This window comes from Prionailurus viverrinus, chromosome C2, assembly GCF_022837055.1.
Source record: "Prionailurus viverrinus isolate Anna chromosome C2, UM_Priviv_1.0, whole genome shotgun sequence".
NCBI classification, from domain to species: Eukaryota; Metazoa; Chordata; class Mammalia; order Carnivora; family Felidae; genus Prionailurus; species Prionailurus viverrinus.
The window spans coordinates 54320477-54341371 of record NC_062569.1 but is presented as its reverse complement, the minus strand read 5'-3'; the positions used below and the strand labels follow the sequence as shown (position 1 = coordinate 54341371).

At 36.1% G+C, this 20895-nt stretch overlaps 1 protein-coding gene across 4 annotated transcripts in view; it reads left to right on the top strand.

The window, feature by feature from the left end:
- IFT80 (intraflagellar transport 80) overlaps positions 1 to 20895 on the top strand; it is a 133090-nt gene that overhangs the window by 63935 nt on the left and 48260 nt on the right. For all 4 annotated transcript variants that reach the window (XM_047875761.1, XM_047875757.1, XM_047875760.1 and 1 more), the window contains one exon: positions 12142 to 12321. In XM_047875761.1, coding sequence (XP_047731717.1) covers positions 12142 to 12321 — 180 coding nt within the window. The remainder of the gene's footprint in view (positions 1 to 12141; positions 12322 to 20895) is intronic.

Below are 20895 nucleotides of genomic sequence, written 5' to 3'. Positions count from 1 at the left end.
ATTTATAATCTAAAATTGATCCTTAAGGACTTTCCCATCAGGATTCTAAGATGTTCATATTTTCTCTGAATGGGGCACCACAGCCAATGGAATTCAGGTGGCCTCTAGAAGCTACCAATGGCCAGCATGGAAATGAGGACCTCCATTCTACAGCTATAAGAACCTGAATTCTGCTAACACCCTGAATAATCAAGGAAATGGATCTTCCCCTAGAGCCCTCAGAAAGGAATGTAGCCTTGCTAACACCTTGATTTAAAAAAATATTTTTTTAACGTTTATTTATCTTTGAGAGAGAGAGAGAGAGAGAGAGAGAGAGAGAGAGAGAGAGAGAGACTGAGGACTGAGACCCGAGTGGGGGAGGGGCAGAGAGAGAAGGAGATACAAAATCCGAAGCAGGCTCCAGACTCTGAGCTGTCAGCATAGAGCCCAATGCGGGGCTTGAACTCCCAAAACGCAAGATAGTGACCTGAGCTGAAGTCGGACACTTAACTGACTGAGTCACTCAGGTGCCCCAACAATACCTTGGTTTTAGCTCAATAAAACCAGTGTTGGATTTATGATCTATGAAATGTTCTAAGTTTGTGGTAATTTGTTACAACAGTAATAGAAAACTGTATCTTTGCAACTGCTGTTCCAGGCCAATCTTAGCAATGAGTTATGTGGGTAGAGATGTCCTGGGTAAGGCTTTCGCCACCTTCTTATTGATAATAAAATTTCCCTTAACTTTATTGCTTGACTTAAGAAATTATTATTTCTTAAAAAATATTAGTGTTATAAGAGGAGCACATTAAACCTGTTCTTATCAGGTCCTTTTCTAAGTAATTTGGCCAGTTGAGAGCAGATTTTGGATGAGAAAGCATAAAATACTACTACCCAGGGAGATGGCCCTTTGTGGGGAGGATTTTGACTGGCCATAGAACATGATCAAAGTTCTGGATATTTGGGGAGGTGCCAGTGATATTTTCCCAAAGCCAAAACCAAACTGGCCAGCCTCACAATTTTTCAAGACTGCCTTTAGAAAAAAAAAAATACATTGCTAAGTCTCTCAAAAGCACACCAGCAATCAATTGTTGTGCTCTTGCTCAGTGACATAGTGCTTCTTTATAGGCAACTCAAAATAACATTGATGTTTTACTTGGATACCATATTGTGAATACAGGTCACATTTGTGTTCTATAAACTTCTTTTATAATTACTGCTTTTTCTATTTTTTCTGTTCTTTGCTTATCTTGTTTTTAGAAATTATTTGTACTTAACCAAGCCAAAAGTTATTTTTACTTACCTTTTCACATTCCATATCCTAGAAAACTGTTAGTTGCAATCAATTTATTGCTTTGAATTAGGGAAAAAAATAGAAAACCTCACAGTATTGTGAAGGCACAAATAGTGATAATATTAAATAGTTGAATTAGATATACAGAAAAGCTTGTATTTTGAAGAAAAAGCAATATAATAAAAATAATGAAAACAAAAAAATAGAAAAAATCATTCCCATAATCATTCCAAAAACATCAAATATTTTCATATTTGTATGTATCTATGTACCTTTCAAATCTTTGAACAGATTTTTTTTAAAAAAATTTATTTTGGGGCGCCTGGGTGGCTCAGTTGGTTAAGTGGCCGACCTTGGCTCAGGTCATGATCTCGCCGTTCGTGAGTTCGAGCCCCGCATCAGGCTCTGTGCTGACAGCTCAGAGCCTGGAGCCTGTTTCAGATTCTGTGTCTTCCTCTCTCTGACCCTCCCTTGTTCATGCTCTGTCTCTCCCTGTCTCAAAAATAAATAAAACGTTAAAAAATTTTTATTTTGTTAAATAATCTTTACTCCCAACATGGGGCTCAAATTTACAATCCTGAGATCAAGAGTCACATGCTGTGTTCACTGAACCAGCTAGGCACCCCTGAATGGATGTATTTTTTACATGGTGATGATTACTGTAAATACATTTTTTGTGTGTCCTTTACTTTTGTATACTTATTTTAGCTCAATATTATGTTATGTCTCAAAATACTCAAACTAAGAAAGCAAAACATGAGTATAATTTCAATAAAATAGGTTGAAGGGAAAGATAATGATAGAGGCAGCATTTTTAAAACTTGAGGTATAACATATACCGTTTCTTATGTGTACGGTTCAGTAAATTTTTATATATGTAAATATCCAAGAAACAACCACCCATATTGTTATGGAATATTATCAACAACCCAGAAACTTTGTTTGTGCCACCTCCCAATCAGTTACTCCTCCATTGTAACTACTATTCTCACTGTGTCACCATGGATTAGTTTTATCTGTTTTTGACCTTTATTGTAAGTGGAATCATACAGTATTTTTACTTTTGTCTAATTTTTTTCATTCAACCATATGTCTATGAGATTTATCTATAGGTATAGTGGCAAAATTTTTGAATCCTCTCAACTTCTCTCTCATAAAACAGAGAAAGTAAGAGAATATAACCAAAAACCCACAGGTAGCAACTACAACAAAACTTAGGTGATGCTATATTACTGTAAGCTTCCAAATACAAGTGGTTTTCCAAAATATCATTAACAGGTATACGTGGTATCAGCATCTGTGTGTGAGGAAGCAGAGGAAAATCAGTTGGCTTCTAAGACCATGAAGAAAGAACTCCCAAATCACCAACAAATCCCGAAAAATGAGATGGGCCAATCTGAGAACAGCAGTTGAAATTGGGCAGAAATCTGTAGTATCATAGTCCTAGAACAGGATCATAGTCAAATTACATAATGTTGTGAAAGACAATGAAGGCATACCATAAACAGGCAAGCCCTGCCAAATAATTCAAAACAAGTTGAAGGATATTAAAAACATGACAAAAGTTGTGAAATAACCATGTAAGTCAAAACCAGGAAAATTAATAATTGAAGTGACTGGAGAAAAGGAAATTTTTAAGAGAGATGGCAGAACTCAAAAGAGAATTACAAAAATGGTAAAATTATTACAGAAGTGAAGACAAAACTAGAAGGAATATAAGATCAAATAAATACAATGGAAAATGCCTTAAGGGATAAATAGAATGGGAAATGGAAGCCAGGAAATGGCAAAAGAGATACAAAGTTTTGTTAGAAAGTGATAGATACAGAAGGTAAAGATCCAAAGTATATATAATAGGAGTCGTCAAAGAAGAAGCACAAAGTAATGAATAGAACAAATACTAAAAGCTACCATTGAAGAAAGATTTCCTCAAACATAGGAGATTTAAAATTGATATTGAAATGTCATACTAGACATGTAGGAGAATTGACCCAATACCCTTGTATATGCTAATAAAACTATAGGAGTTACAAGAAAAAGAAAAAAATCTTATGGGCATCCAGGGAAAAGACTAAGTCACTCATAGAAGGAAGAAAATAAAAATGTCATCAGACTTTGATAACAACGCTTTATGCAGGGAGACAGTAAGTTAACATAGGATACTCAAAGAATAGGTGAGCCAAAGATTTTATATCTAGCCATTCTGAACTTTACAGATCATAATAAGCAAGCTGGCATAAACATATGAGAACTCAAGGAATATTGTTCCCGTGAGTGTTTCAAGGAGTCTACTGGAGAATTGGCTTCAGGTTAACAATATGACTAGGCTTATAGTAAAATAAGTACTGATTGTGAGCACTAGATATAGATTTATCTGTAGAACCAGGACAAAATGTGTCTCTGAAGGATACAGTATTGTATGTATTGGCTCTAGGCATCAACATTACAAAAATGGGGTAGAATGAGAAGTAAATGAAGAGTCAAAGTTGCTCTCTTAATAAAAATATATTACTTAAAATCAGATGTAGGGAAAAGGGAGGGGGGAGGATATCTCCTAATTTTCATGTTGCTTATAGTGGACAACCAACAGAAAAATGCCCCAAAGGTGGCATGAAGATAAAGGGATTTTTACAAAGGTAATTTGTATAAAGGTAATCATAAGATTAAAAATAGAAACCTTCCTGTATACTAGAATATATTCCAAAAAAGGGAGAGCAAATAAAATAGACCCACACCCCTTTCTTAGGTAAAGCTGGTGCACACACACACACTGACAAAGATGTAAGGGATAAAACAAAATAAAAAATAGTCATCTGTGTGGGGAAGGAGAATGGGGGAGAGAAAGGGTAGAAATGAGACTTGTTTGACTTTACCTTGCTCTATAATTTTTTTGGTGAATTGAACTTTGGAACCATGTAAATATTTTACTTAATTACAAAACAACATGAAATTTTAAAAAAATTTTATTTATTTATTTTGAGAGAAAGAGAGAGTAGATGCTTGAGAGAGTGTGGGGAGGGGCAGAGAGAGAGAGAATCCCAAGCCGACTCCTTGCTTTCGGCTCATAGCACAAGTTGGGGCTTAGTCTCATGAACTGTGAGATCATATCCTGAGCCAAATAAAGAGTTGGATGCTTAACTGACTGAGCCACCCACGTACCCCAAAACAAAATGAAATTTTTAGAAAGCAGTTCCTAAAACTCAAAAGGATATTAAACAAGTGGCCCTAATTATGTATTTAGTTGTTTGTATGTCTACCTAGAGAGAAGGTATTACAAATGACTTTAAATGATTTGATTGTTGGCTCCTTGTGCTCACAGTAGATATTCAGACAATTGTCCTGCCTTTGGAAGAGAGTTTGGCAGTTCTCCTAAAGGTCAAAGAGAGTTACAGTAGACACAGCAATTCTCCTAGGTATATACCCAAGAGAAATGAAAACATGTCCACACAAAAACCTATGTTCAGGTTTGACCTCTTTGACCTCTTTGACCTCTTACTTGAAATGTCTCTGAAGTCAAGGGAAATAAAAGCAAAAATGAATTACTGGGACCTCATCAAGATAAAAAGCTTCTGCACAGCAAAGGAAATAATCAACAAAACTAAAAGGCAACCGATGGAATGGGAGAAGATAATTTGCAAATGACATATCTGATAAAGGGTTAGTATCTAAAATCTATAAAGAACTTGCCAAACTCAACACCCGAAAAGCAAATAATCTAGTGAAGAAACGGGCAGAACATATGAATAGACACTTTTCCAAAGAACACTTCCAGGTGGCTAACAGACACATGAAAAGATGCTCAACTTTGCTCATCATCAGGGAAATACAAATCACTGAGATACCACCTCACACCGGTCAGAGTGGCTAAAATTAACAACTCAGGAAACAACAGATGTTGGTGAGGCTGTGGAGAAAGGGAAACCCTCTTGCACTGTTGCTGGGAATGCAAACTGGTTCAGCCACTCTGGAAAACAGTATGGAGGTTCCTCAAAATATTTTAAAAAAATTTTTAATGTTTTATTTTTGAGAGAGAGAGAGAGACAGAGTGTGAGTGGGCAAGGAGTAGAGAGAGAGGGAGACATAGAATCCAAAGCAGGTTCCAGGCTCCTAGCTGTCAGCCCAGAGCCGATGCAGGGCTCGAACTCACGAACTGCGAGATCATGACCTGAGCTGAAGTTGGACTCTTAACCGAGCAACCCAGGCACCCCCAAATAATTTAAAAATAAAATTATCCTACAACCCAGCAATATCACTACTAGGAATTTATCCAGAGGATACAGGAGTGCTGATTTGTAGGGGCACGTGTACCCCAATGTTTATAGCAGCACTATCAACAATAACCAAATTATGGAAAGAGCCCAATGTCCATCAACTGATAAAGAAGATATGTGGTGTATATATATATATATATATATATATATATATATATATATATATACATATACACACACATATATACATATACATACAGTGGAATACTACTTGGTGATGAAAAAGAATGAAATCTTGCCATTTGCAACAACATGGATGGAATTGGAGGGTATTGTGCTAAGTGAAATAAGTCAGAGAAAGATAGATATCATATGTTTTCACTCATGTGGAATTTGAGAAACTTAACAGGAGACCATAGGGGAAGGGAAGGAAAAATAAGTTAAACACAGAGGGAGGCAAACCATAAGAGACTCTTAAATACAGAGAACAAACTGATTCCTGTGGTTCATTAGTTACATACAACACCCAGTGCTCATCCCAACAAGTGCCCTCCTCAATGTCTATCACTCATTTTCCCCACCTCCCAAACCTCCCACCCCCATCAACCCTCAATCTGTTCTCTGTATTTAAGAGTCTCTTATGGTTTGCCTCTCTCTGTTTGTAACTTATTTTTCCTTCCCTTCCCTGATGGCCTTCTGTTAAGTTTCTCAAATTCCACATATGAGTGAAAACGTATGATGTCTTTCTCTGACTGACTTATTTCACTTAGCATAATACCCTCCAGTTACATCCACATTGTTGCAAATGGCAAGATTTCATTCTTTTTATCACCAAGTAGTATTCCATTTTGTGTGTGTGTGTGTGTATATGTATGTATGTTGTATTAATAATACATATATGTACATATATATGTATATATTATATAATACAATATATGTAATATATTATACATACAATATAACACACTATAATACAATACAATATGTATTATACATATAATACAATATATGTATATTGTATTAATAATACATATATTATACATACATGTATGTATGTATTATATATGTATATTGTATTAATATTATATGTACATTTGTGTATGTGCACATTATATGTACATTATACGTATATGTATATGTACATTATATGTACAATATGTATTATACATGTAATAAAATATACATATATTGTATACATACATGTATGTACATGTATACATGTATATGTATAATACATAATACATATATAATATATACATATATGTGTATATTATATACACATTATTACATACTATATAATACATATATATTACATATACATATTATGTATATGTTATATATGTATGTTGTATTAATATATGTACACATGTATGTATATATATTGTATTAATAATACATGTATGTATACATATATATGTATATATTATATATACATTATATAATACAATATATGTATTGTATTATACTATAATATAATATATAATACAGTATAATACAATATAATATGTATTGTACATATATGTATATTGTATTAATACATATATGTACATATATGTATATATTATATATATTATATAATACAATATAATAATACATATGTTGTATATTGTATTATATTATCCATTCATCAGTTGATGGACATTTGGGCTCTTTCCATAATTTGGCTATTGTTGGTAGCACCGCTATAAACATTGGGATACATGTGCCCCTGCGAATCAGCATTCCTGTATCCTTTGGATAAATTCCTAGTAGTGCTATTACTGGGTCATAGGGTAATTCCATTTTTAATTTTTTGAGGAACCTCCATACTGTTTTCCAGAGTGGCTGTACCAGTTTGCATTTGTAACACCAATGCAAGACGGTTCCCCTTTCTCCACATCCTTGCCAAACATCTGTTGTTTCCTGAGTTGTTAATTTTAGCCACTCTGACCGGTCTCAGTGTGGTTTTGATTCATACATTTCCCTGATGATGAGCAAAGTTGAGAATAATTTGATGTGTCTGTTAACCATCTGGAAGTGTTCTTTGGAAAAGTGTCTATTCATGTCTTCTGCCCGTTTCTTCACTGGATTATTTTTCGGGTGTTGAGTTTGGTAAGTTCTTTATAGATTTTAGATACTAATCCTTCATCAGATATGTCATTTGCAAATATATTCTCCCATTCCATTGGTTGCCTTTTAGTTTTGTTGATTATTTCCTTTGCTGTGCAGAAGCTTTTTATCTTGATGAGGTCCCAATAATTCATTTTTGCTTTTATTTCCCTTGCCTTCAGAGATATGTCAAGTAAGAAGTTGCTGTAGCTGAGGTTAAAGAGATTGTTGCCTGTTTTCACCTCTAGAATTTTGATGGTTTCCTATCTCACATTTAGGTCCTTCATCCATTTTGAATTTGTTTTGTGTATGATGTAAGAAAGTGGTCCAGTTTCATTCTTCTGCATGTTGCTGTCCAGTTCTCCCAGCACCATTTGCTGAAGAGACTGTCTTTTTTCCATTGGATACTCTTTCCTGCTTTGTCAAAGATTAGTTGGCCATATATTTGTGGGTCCATTTCTGGGTTCTCTATTCTATTCCACCGGTCAATTTGTCTGTTTTTGTGCCAATATCACAGTGTCTTGATGATTACAGCTTTGTAGTATAGGCTAAAGTCTGGGATTGTGATGCCTCCAGCTTTGGTTTTCTTTTTCAGCATTTCTTTGGCTATTCTGGGTCTTTTGTGGTTCCATACAAATTTTATGATTATATGTTTGTTCTAGCTCTGTGAAGAATGCTGGTGCTATTTTGATAGGGGTTTCATTGAATGTGTAGATTCCTTTGTTAGTATTAACGTTTTAACAATATTTATTCTTCCAATCCATGAGCATGGAATGTTTTTCCATTTCTTTGTGTCTTCTTCAGTTTCTTTGATAAGCGTTCTATAGTTTTCAGCATATAGATGTTTTATCTCTTTAGTTAGTTTTATTCCTAGGTATTGTGGTTCTTGGTACAATTATAAATGGTTTATAATTTAATAATAATATAATAATTATTATTTATAAATATAATAAATAATAATAATTATAAATTATTTATGGTTCTTGGTGCAATTATCAATTTTTCTGTTGCTTCGTTATTGGTGTAGGGAAATGCAACTGATTGCTGTACATTAATTTTATATCCTGCAATTTTGCTGAATTCAGGTATCAGTTCTAGCAGTTTTTTGTTGGAGTCTTTCAAGTTTTCCATGTAGAGTATCATGTCATTTGCAAAAAGTGAAAGTTTGACTTCTTCTTTGCCAATTTGGATGCCTTTTATTTCATTTTGTTGTCTGATTGTTGTGGCCAGGACTTCCAACAATATGTTAAACAACAGTGGTGAGAGTGGACGTCCCTGTTGTGCAGATTTTATATTTGTTGTACCTGGAGTATGAAAGACATCAGAGGAATATAGGGTGATGAAAGTATTATCTAAACATCCCTTTCCCTTTTCTCCTCTTAGCTAGGATCAGGCCTCTAGGAGTTCTTAGATACATTTTGTTATGTTTAATTTTAGTAAGATGTTTCTTTCTGGCTGATTTGGTTCTTTTGGTAGTTTAAAATCATACTTTAAAGTAAATAGTTTTAAAATATGAATCTATGGTTTTAAAATACAATTTAAAATAAGATCTCTGGGGCATCTGGTTGGCTCAGTCAGTTAAGCATCCAACTCTTGATTTCAGCTCAGGTCATGATCTCATGGTTTGTGAGTTTAAGCCTCACTCCGAGCTCTGTGCTCACAGGGAGCAGCTTGCGTGGGATTGTCTCTCTCTCTCTCTCTCCCTCTGACCCTGTCCCACTTGTGCTGTCTCTCTCTCTCTGTCAAAAATAAATAAATACACATTTTTAAAAAATAAAATAAGATCTCTCTTGCATCTACACCATGAGAATAAATTTAGAATGATAGATGTGCCATAAGCCTAGTCCAATCTATTATTACACATTAATAAATTGAGTTTCATTTGTCTATACCAACCACATAATTTTTATGTAAAATAGTAGTCATGCAGTATGTCATAATTCTGTTTGTCAAACATAAATGAATTTTTTTTATTGCCAGAAGTAGATTGTTTGTATTGTTGATATTGTCTTCACTTATTTTTAAAAAGATGACTTCAACTATTGTATATTTTCCTTTGTTGAACTTACTCTTCTTAATTTCAGAAAAGGAGGTTTTTAACATTTTTATGCTGCTGCTGAAGGGAAAGTTTGTTAATTATCTCCTCCTCGATAACTTTCTTATAGGGCCTTTTACTTAAGCAATAGGTAGAGGTTTGAAGGACAGTTGAAAAAAGTGTCAGTGAGTAGTAAGAGTCATTCAGCATTTTTATTGTATGTATGAACTTTATTGAGAATTTAAAATCTTTTTTGATAGTACTATGAATTAATGAATATTTTTCTATATTTTTTCCATTTTCTCCACATTTTTTGTCATTGAACCCGTGGCTAACAATGAATATATTTGAAGCAACAATAATGTACAGCAAAATAAATATGCGCTCAAGAACAACCAAAATATCAACAACAAAAAAATCAAGACTCAATTTGACTTTAAGCTGTAAGGTTGGAAGAATGGAAAGGGAATGTATGCAAATTTAGTCAAATAAATAAATCATCCTTCTAGCAAATACATATTTTGCATCTGAAAAATGAAAGAAAATGCATGTTATGCCATCTTTTAAAAGGCTTTTTCTGACTGTCTTATTCACACACACACACATATACACACACACACACATAAGTCTCCTTTGTCTTAGATGATGCTTCTTGATACCTTTAGATAACTTTCTCAGAGAGATAAGTAGATTCTAGAAGAGGTTATATTACTACATTATGAAAGAAAAAACAAGAAAAAAAAGGTCCATTAACCTATTCTTTCATGATTTAAAATGTGTGTCAGAGATGTCTTAGTTATATTGTGTCTTCAGTTTCAATTTTTAGTGACATAAAATTATTGATCTGTATGGCCAACTCATCTTTGACAAAGCAGGAAAGAACATCCAATGGAAAAAAGACAGCCTCTTTAACAAATGGTGCTGGGAGAACTGGACAGCAACATGCAGAAGGTTGAAACTAGACCACTTTCTCACACCATTCACAAAAATAAACTCAAAATGGATAAAGGACCTAAATGTGAGACAGGAAACCATCAAAACCTTAGAGGAGAAAGCAGGAAAAGACCTCTCTGACCTCAGCCGTAGCAATCTCTTACTCGACACATCCCCAAAGGCAAGGGAATTAAAAGCAAAAGTGAATTACTGGGACCTTATGAAGATAAAAAGCTTCTGCACAGCAAAGGAAACAACCAACAAAACTAAAAGGCAACCAACGGAATGGGAAAAGATATTCGCAAATGACGTATCGGACAAAGGGCTAGTATCCAAAATCTATAAAGAGCTCACCAAACTCCACACCCGAAAAACAAATAACCCAGTGAAGAAATGGGCAGAAAACATGAATAGACACTTCTCTAAAGAAGACATCCGGATGGCCAACAGGCACATGAAAAGATGTTCAGCGTCGCTCCTTATCAGGGAAATACAAATCAAAACCACACTCAGGTATCACCTCACGCCAGTCAGAGTGGCCAAAATGAACAAATCAGGAGACTATAGATGCTAGAGAGGATGTGGAGAAACGGGAACCCTCTTGCACTGTTGGTGGGAATGCAAATTGGTGCAGCCGCTCTGGAAAGCAGTGTGGAGGTTCCTCAGAAAATTAAAAATAGACCTACCCTATGACCCAGCAATAGCACTGCTAGGAATTTATCCAAGGGATACAGGAGCACTGATGCATAGGGCCACTTGTACCCCAATGTTCATAGCAGCACTCTCAACAATAGCCAAATTATGGAAAGAGCCTAAATGTCCATCAACTGATGAATGGATAAAGAAATTGTGGTTTATATACACAATGGAATATTACGTGGCAATGAGAAAAAATGAAATATGGCCTTTTGTAGCAACGTGGATGGAACTGGAGAGTGTGATGCTAAGTGAAATAAGCCATACAGAGAAAGACAGATACCATATGGTTTCACTCTTATGTGGATCCTGAGAAACTTAACAGGAACCCATGGGGGAGGGGAAGGAAAAAAAAAAAAGAGGTTAGAGTGGGAGAGAGCCAAAGCATAAGAGACTGTTAAAAACTGAGAACAAACTGAGGGTTGATGGGGGGTGGGAGGGAGGAGAGGGTGGGTGATGGGTATTGAGGAGGGCACCTTTTGGGATGAGCACTGGGTGTTGTATGGAAACCAATTTGTCAATAAATTTCATTAAAAAAAATTATTGATCTATTATAATCAGCTTTTCAGTGTAAGGACTATAGAGGTCCTTAAGAACAGTAAGGTGTCTTTTTTTTTTCTACAGACTTTTTATTTACCAATTCAGCATTATTACTTAAAAGTAGTGATGTGAATGGAAACAGTGTGAGTGTTTTGCAGTTCTTGAGAGATTTTATACACTTTTATCATATTATTCTACAGTGTACTTTAAAAATTACATCTGTATCTATCAAGAAAAAAATTTCTCAATTCTAGGATAAACCACATTCTTTTAAAAAATTATCTTAAAATGTATGCTCAATTTAAAACTCCTTTAAATTTTTTTTTCCCAGTGAATTGATTTTACTCTCATTCTTTCTTCCCCAGTGGTCATATGCTTTGGAAAAGCCCAACACCGGCAGTATATTTAACATCGCGTGGTCAATTGATGGCACTCAGATCGCTGGAGCCTGTGGAAATGGGCATGTTGTTTTTGCACATGTGGTGGAGCAGCGTTGGGAGTGGAAAAATTTTCAAGTAACATTAACTAAACGAAGGACCATGCAGGTATGATTATGTTTCATGGTTGATTAAACCTGCCTCTTTTCACATTAGCTCACTATACAGAATATGGAGTTATCTTCACTAATTGTATTTAAACCAAGTTTATAAAAATTCAGTCATATTAAATATATTTCACCAATGCCATTGGTGACTTTTTCATGACATAATATAAGAACCTTTCACTGATACAGAACCTGAGTACCCACAGCTACTGTGGTTATGGGGTTGAGGCAGGGATGGTGAAACTTGAAGCATTTAGGGACTATGTGGATTCAGTTCTGGAAGGAGGGAAGAAGCTGCAACAAGTTAGATTTAACTCCTGGACCTGACCCCATGGCAGGCCTAGCCTGCTAGTCACTGTCAGGGTTACATTATTTTATTAATTTATAATTGTATAAGCTTATTTAACCTGTTTACAAATTTTTTTTTTCCTTTTAAGAATTACCTAAGGCTAGCCAAAGTAGGAAAACAGTGGGAAATTCTTGTTGGGAGGTAGGAAGTGAAAAACAGGTACTTTTGGAGTGAAATAAGATGGGAAGGTTGGGGGGCACCTAGGTGGCTCAGTTGGATGAGTGTCCAACTTCAGCTTAGGTCATGGTCTCACGGTTTGTAGGTTTGATCACCATGTCTGGCTCTATGCTGATGCCTCAGAGCCTGGAGCCTGGAGCCTGGAGCCTGTGTCTTCTCTCTCTGCCCTTCCCCCACTCAAACTCTCTTTCAAAAATAAATAAAGATTAAACAAAAAAATTTTTTAAAGGACAGGAAGGTTGGGATGTAGCAGTAGAAAGTTGAGGGAAATGTTGTTCAGGTCAGAGAACTCCAGTAGGGGGATTATCTATGCACTATAAGCTTCTTAAGTGTACAATACTGTTATTTCACTCAAGCCCAGTGTCTTGCATATAATAAATGCTCAACAAGTAATTAAAAAATTTTTTAATTTATTTATTTTAGAGAGAGAGAGTGTAAGTGGGCAAGAGGGGCAGAGGGAGAATGAGAGAATCTTTTTTTTTTTTAATGTTTATTTATTTTTGAGAGAGAGAGACAGAGTGAGAGTGGGCGAGGGACAGAAAGAGAGGGAGACACAGAATCTGAAGCAGGCCCCATGCTCTGAGCTGTCAGCACAAAGCCCCACGCAGGGCTTGAACCCATGAACTGCAAGATCGTGACCTGAGCCAAAGTCAGATGCTTAACTGACAGAGCCACCCAGGAGCCCCAGAATGAGAGAATCTTAAGCAGGCTCCATGCTCAGTGCAGAGCCCGACAGGGGGCTCGACCTCACGACTCTGGGATCATGACCTGAGCCAAAAGCAGGAGTCAGATGTTCAACCAACTGCGCCACCCAGGTGCCTGGTCAACAAATATTTTAAAAGTTAGTTGACAAAAGATACGAGGAAGAGGCCAGAGACAATGTACCAATGGCAAACCCTCTGCCAGAGAAAGGAGAACTGTACCTTCTAACTCTTCTTCCTCCTATTGTATCAATTGCCTCTGTCTTCATATTCAGAATTCAGACTATTATAATTATTTGGAAGCATGTATCTTATAATTTCTAGGTCTACTCAAATATTCTTTAGCCTAAGTATCCAGATTTTTTTATTTGGATAATATGGTCACTAGATTTGTAATAATTAGGTATGTTATAGTTTTTCTTTGTTCTGTTTACTTAGTTTTTAAATTTTAAACATTTTATTATGGAGTATTTTTTTTTTAATGTTTGTATTTGAGAGAGAGAGACAGAGACAGAGAGACAGAGACAGAGAGTGAGCGGGAAGGGCAGACAGAGAGAGGAAAACACAGAATCTGAAACAGGCTCCAGGCTCTGAGTAGTCAGTACAGAGCCTGACATGGGGCTTTATTCACAAATCAGGAGATCATGACCTGAGGTGAAATCGGATGCTTAACCAATTGAGCCACCCAGGTTCCCCTTTTATGGAGAATTTAATACATATGCAGAAGCAGACAGAATAGTGTGATGAATCACTGTGTACTCATCACCCAGCCCTAACAACCAACCCATGACCAAGCTTGCCCCAGGCATTGTCCATATCTACTTTCCTCCTTCCCCAATTATTTTGAAGCCAATTCCGATATCATATTTTATCTGTGAAATTTTCAATATACAGCTAAGAGAAGGACTCTTTTAACATAACCACAATACCATTATTATACCTTAAAAATAATAATTCCTTAATATTATCAAATATGCAGGAAGTGTTCAAATTTTCAGCTGTTTCCCACGTGTCACATTTTTAAAAGTTTGTTTTGAAATCAGGATCCAAAATGGTTTACATGTTGCAATTGGTTGACATGTCTTTTAAGTTTCCTAATATATAGGTTCCCCTTCCATCTCTGGTTTTACCCCTGCAGTTTATTTGCTGAAGGAACCAAATTGTTTGTCCAGCAGAGTTTACCACAGTCTGGACTTTATTGATTGTGTCCCTATGGTGTGGTTTGACATACTCCTCTATCTTCTGTATTTCCTGTAAATTAGTTATTGGATCTAGGTGATGTTATATATAAGTAGGTATTTCTGTTAATTAACCTGGGAACTAAAGCATTATTTACAGTGTTATGTATATGACAAAAGATGCCTTGTGAGTTCTAATCAATTGATTTGGGGACATAATTATTTTATCCATAAAGTGCATGGGGGGCTATTAGCTAATAGTATTGCTAAAATAAATTCTAGCCTTAATTTCAAAAATGCCCCAAGATGAGAATATATCTAGAAAGAGGAGTTCTTCTTACATAATAAAAAGGAGTCATCCTAGAGATTAGAGGATTTTTACATGAGATAAAATGAGCAGTGGAGGTGTTTAAATGACTTATATAATCCAAATTGTTTTTGTACTTACAATAATGTTTGTAAATAATCTTTCAAAATTTTAGAACTAGAACACTGTTTTTATTGTTTTTACTTTCTCAGTGATTATAAAACATTTGTATTGCATTTTTGCTAAATTGGGCCTATTCAGTGGTTTTTCTTAAAATACTTTCATACACTCATTCACTAGATATTTATTGAGTGATCCCTACTTGCCAGGCATTGGACTAGGCAATGGGAAATATAATTGTGATGAGAACAAGTTTGGTCCCCCTTTTCATGGAACCTCCTAGTTGAAAATCTCTTTTTTCCCCCATAAATTCATCTCAAATTGATTTAAGGTAAGCAATGAAGAAAGAAGCTTATTTCTTTATGTGAAGTCAAGAAATGGACTGACTTGAGGAATTACTGAATTCAAAGGCTTAAATAACAAGATTTCATCATTTTTTTCTTCCTTGACTTTCTTTTTCTCTGTATTGGCTTTTTTTTTTTTTTTTTTTTTTTTTTTACAAAACCTCTCCCTCTTTGGTGGCCTTGATATTTCTATAAACTTAAGATCCATCAAGAAGAGTGCTTTTTCTCCTTCCAGTAATTTCAACAGAAATCTCAGCCTTGGGTCCCATGTGTCAAGTCTAGGTTTAGAGTATTTAGTTGGGAGATGGAGGGGAGGATGAATCAACCCCATCTAAACTTCTTGGTTACTGAGAATAATGGAGAGAATGGTTCCCCAGAGGGAAACCAAGGCATATCTACCAGAAAAGAGCATTTGATTCTGGGAAGACAAAAACCAACATTTATCTGCTATGGCTTATCCTTCGGCTGTTTAGCAACCCTACTGTACTAGTTATGTATTGTTGCATAATAAATCACTCTAAAACATAGTGGCTTAAAACAACAACATTTGTTATTTCTTGGTTTCTGTGGGTCAGGAATCCAGGCATGGCTTTGCTAGGTTTTCTGGCTTAGAGTCTCTCACTAGGCTACAATCAAAGTGTTGGCCAGGGCTTTAGTCACATCTGAAGGCTCAACTAGAGGGGGGATTTGCTTCTAAGCTCATTGACATGGTTATTGGCAGGATTCTGTTTATCATGATCTGTTGAACTGAGAGACTCAGTTTCTTCTAGACTGTTGACTGGAGGCCACCTACAGTTCCTTGTATGTAGCGTCTCCAAAGGGCAGCTTACAACTTGGCCATTTGCTTTATCAGAACAAGCAAGTGAGAAGGGCCAGAGCAAGTGTGAGCAAGATGTAAGTCACAGTTTTGTTTTTTAAGTTTTTATTTATTTGAGAGAAACAGAGACAATCTGAGTGGGGGAGGGGCAGAGAAAGGGAAAGAGAGAATCCCAAGCAGGCTCTGAGCCAGCACAGAGCCCAATGCAGGGCTTGAACCCACGAAACTGTGAGATCATGACGTGAGCCGAAACCAAGAGTTGGATGCTCAACTGACTAAGCCATCTAGGCACCCCATAAGTCACAGTTTTTTATAACCTGAACTCAGAAGTAGCATCTCATCACTTTTACCATATTCTGTTCACTAGAAGCAAGCTCCTAGATCCTATCCATACACAAGTAGAGAGACTTCTACACTGATGTGAATAACAATAGGTAGAGATCACTGACCACCACCTTACCCGCTACCTACCAGATATACTTACACTTATTCATATACATATAATTCAGAAATGCACTACTAACTAATGCAGCTATTCTGTATGCAATTGAAAACAAACCCATCCCTCCCTAAAAGAAGATAATTTAGACTCATCTACTTACTCCGTTCAGTTCTAAATCTCTGGTCTAGAAAACTATAAATAAATGTGAGTTTTAATTATTCTCCTCCCTCTCCCCATATTCCTAACTTACACTAATGAAGGGAAAACAGAACAGCTGCAATGAAAACAGTTTGGAAAAGAGGAGAGAGAAAACAACACACCATGATTACCAGGTTCATAGCTAAAATCCAGCTGGCCAGGAATATACTGAGAACTCTTTTTCTTTGCAGTAGAATTAGTTGCTTGGTTAATTTAGCAACTCTGGTATGCTCTTCTGGGAAGATCTCCTGCTTGGGAGAATTCCCTTTCTGAGGACTATACATTTTATTCACCCTTTAGTTTTATTGTAAGATGGGGTCACAGATTGTCACAGGGACTGAACAATCACATTTTTTGTTTGCCTGGTTTAGCGTTTTACAATTTCCTTAGAAGCTTAGTGGACTGTTGGTTGATTTGTGTTTCATTAATTGAGAAATCAGAGATTATGTTGAGTCCTAATTGTTACATGTAGACCTTGACCTGGCAGTTACTACCGGCAATGCTTCATTGCTTTGCCTGTCTCCTTGGACCTCAACTTTTCTGTGTACAATAACCTAGAGTGAGGAGTTTTCTTCCTCTTCCCCTTGCCTTCAGGCTTAATCTTAATGGATGATTCTTTCTGAAAGAGATAGTTGATGTCTCCGTTAGGAGGAAGTACCTAGAAGGGAGAAGGTACAGGTGGAGATGAAGCATTTCTCAAGTTTCAACTTTACTTTTCTCTCTCTGCTGACACGCAGTTTAGCATGGGGCACAGCTTTGGCTCCTAATAGTTGCTATAATTCAAGATTATTTGATTTTTAGTCACCTTATCTTTTGTAAAGGTAAGAGTTAACAATAGAGTGATTTTGAGGATTAAATGAGTTGATGTATGTAAAACAATAATAAATGGTAACTATTACTATGATTATATCTATGTATAGGATTAAATGAGTATTTTACAAATGTGGAAACAGAATTTTTGGATTTATGTCAATCTGAGGAGTCTAAATATTGTGGTCAGGTAGAAGTATTGGGTGACACAAGTATTAAGAGGTTAATCCTGGAGCTTCCCTGAATTGAACAGAGTAAACGGGTGCATTTTAAAATTCAGCACAGGACCTTTCTGATGTGGGATTACCATAGTTTTGAAATTATAACCGCAATTATCAGAATGTCTTTAGTTTTGTTATTATAACTGGGATGTTTTATTCCTGTTTAAGTTCTAGTGTTCCAGATTCACAAAAAAGGGAGTTCCCCCATGTGAAGCTTTAGGCAAACATGAATTTTAAGAAATCTGTTTGTAAGTTGAATAATGGCAGAGGCCTATACAATTGTATTATTAAATATTGAATTTTCCTAAACTTGTATTAACAGCCAGTTTTTTTCACTGAGTATCATATTGCTATAAAGAAACTAACATATAACTTCCTTTAAAAACATTCATTTCAGGGTACCTGTGTGGCTCAGTTGGTTAACTGTCTAAGTTTTGATCTCAGGGTCACGAGTTCAAGCCCTACATTGAGCTCCACACTGGTTGTAAAACCTACTTAAAAAAAAAGTGGGGGGCACCTGGGTGGCTCAGTTGGCTGAGCGTCCGACTTCAGCTCAAGTCATGATCTCACAGCTCCTGAGTTTGAGCCCTGCGTCAGGCTCTGTGCTGACAGCTCAGAGCCTGGAGGCTGCTTCGCATTTTGTGTCTCCCTCGCTCTCTGCCCCTCCCCCACTCATGCCATGTCTCTCTCTGTCTCTCAAAATAAATAAACATTAAAAAAAAACACTTTCATATTCTTCCATTAGCTTTAAAATGTTTCTAGGAGAGGTTGGTATTTTCGACCTTTAAAAAGGTCTCTGGGAGTCTAGGTTTATGATGGTGTCATAAGTTCACACTTGGAAAAAGAGACATACCTATGGCTCCACAGAGATCAATAATATATGTCTATTTAATATAATATTTAAAGGTAATTTTTAAAAAGACTCATCTGGACTCAAAAACAAGGGAAACATCTCTTAGGTCCAGAGATGGAACAAAAATGGAGAGTGTGACGTCTCCAATGTGCTTGACTCCTGGTCCAGAAGCAGGGAGGCAAAGGCAGTGAGTGGCTCTCACTCAGCAGAGTGGCTCTGCTGGCTAATGGAACTAAAAGTACTTGATGTGAGACAAGTGGGCTGATCTAGGTCTCTTTAAAATTAGAACATGGGGATCTGTAAGGTGGTTGTAGTCTCCCCTTTGTGAAAGACCTAAAAAAGCCTTGGACTTAGGGAGAGTCACAGAGTCACCACCTACAGTCATGGTCTGCTTAGTTCTAGGGGACCTATTCTAGAGCCCTGTAGTTGAGCAGTATGCAACCTGCAGCACACATCTGTGGCTTTGCAGACACAACCCAGCCTTTTCATTGAAAGCACTCTTCACATTTTTGTTCCAAGTAAAAACTGGCTGATTCCTGAGACTGGTGTTACTTCAACAGCCTTTTCAAGTAAAAGTGCTTTTCTTCTTTCTGCCATGTATTACTGGGTTTGGAGATTAGGTGAGAGTCTTCCTTATCCGTCATTGCTGATTTCAGACCACAATAATTTCTTCCTCCCAAGACAACCCCAGCTCCTTTAAAGCACCTACCATCAGACTACTCTTCATTTTGCAGTCATTTCCCCCACTCATTCAAGAGTGAAGCAAACATATCAGTGTCTTTTTTTTTTTTTTACCATTAGTCTAGCATTACTGTTTTTTATTAAGACTTTCAAAAAGTTTCTAAAAGATGAAAATTTATTTTAACATAACCATGGTAGCATTTCACATTTCTCCAGTTGTTTCCTAAATATATCTTTCTGTGATAATAGGTCCCACTTCTCCAATTATTTTCTAAATATATATTTAGATGGTTGGTTTGTTTACATCAGGAAACAAAGTTCCACATTGCATTTAGCTAATTTGTCTCTTCAGTCTGTTTAAATCTGAAGCAATTTCTCCTCATTCTTATCTGTTTGTTTAAGAAACCAGGTGGTTTGTTTTGCTAAAACTTTCACATTTACCTGTTTGCATCTCTATGGGATGATTCCATTTAACATGTTCATCTAGGCCCAGTATTTGTAGACTGGTTATTAGATTGAGAACCTTGATAAGTATAAAGAACACTTTGTAAGTAATGCTGTGGACTTCCTATTGCATCACATCAAGAGACACACATGTCTATTTATCTCTCTTTTAGTGATGTTAGGATGAATCAGTGTCTCCAGGTGTTGTGAGTCTGATTCATCTAACATGAAGAAAAAGCCTGAAAAGCCCATTGGGCTTTTACTTTAATATTTTTAGTAGCCATTGATAATACTGGTCTAAAACTATGTTTCATTGGGATTTGCAAAATGATAGTCTTGTAATTCTATCATTCCTTCCGCATTTGTTAGTAAAGTTCTCCCATAAGACATTTGCCTTTTCAACCGTTTGGTTACCCTGAGTTGAGACAGTTCTGAAGTATTTTCTGTTTTTACCATTCTTCAGATAATGAGTTGATTTCCCAACGAATCTTGTTGTTATTGTTGTTGTTGTATCTTGCTATTGATTTCCCAACGAATCTTATTGTTATTGTTGTTGTTGTATCTTGCTATTGTTATTGTTTGTTGATGTTATCATTATAAACTTGCAGATTTTAACATTTTTGTTGTGTTTCAATCTGTTGCAGTCATTATTCTATTTAATGCTCAAATGGTCCCATCTTTGACCAATTGGCTCCTATGTTCTTTTGAGATGACTTCAATAACTTGCTTGTATTTCTGATAAGATATTATAGGCTTCTCATATATTTCCTGTCCCAGACTTGGAATCAACAATTTTTACAAGAAGGACTTGCTCCTTTTGGGAGGGAAATGTTATCTAGAGACCATAATCCTGGTGTGTGCTGGGTGTGCTCCTTGCTGCTGGTTTGATAATTACTTCTAGATAAAATGTGTTTGTTTTGTTTGCTTGTTTGT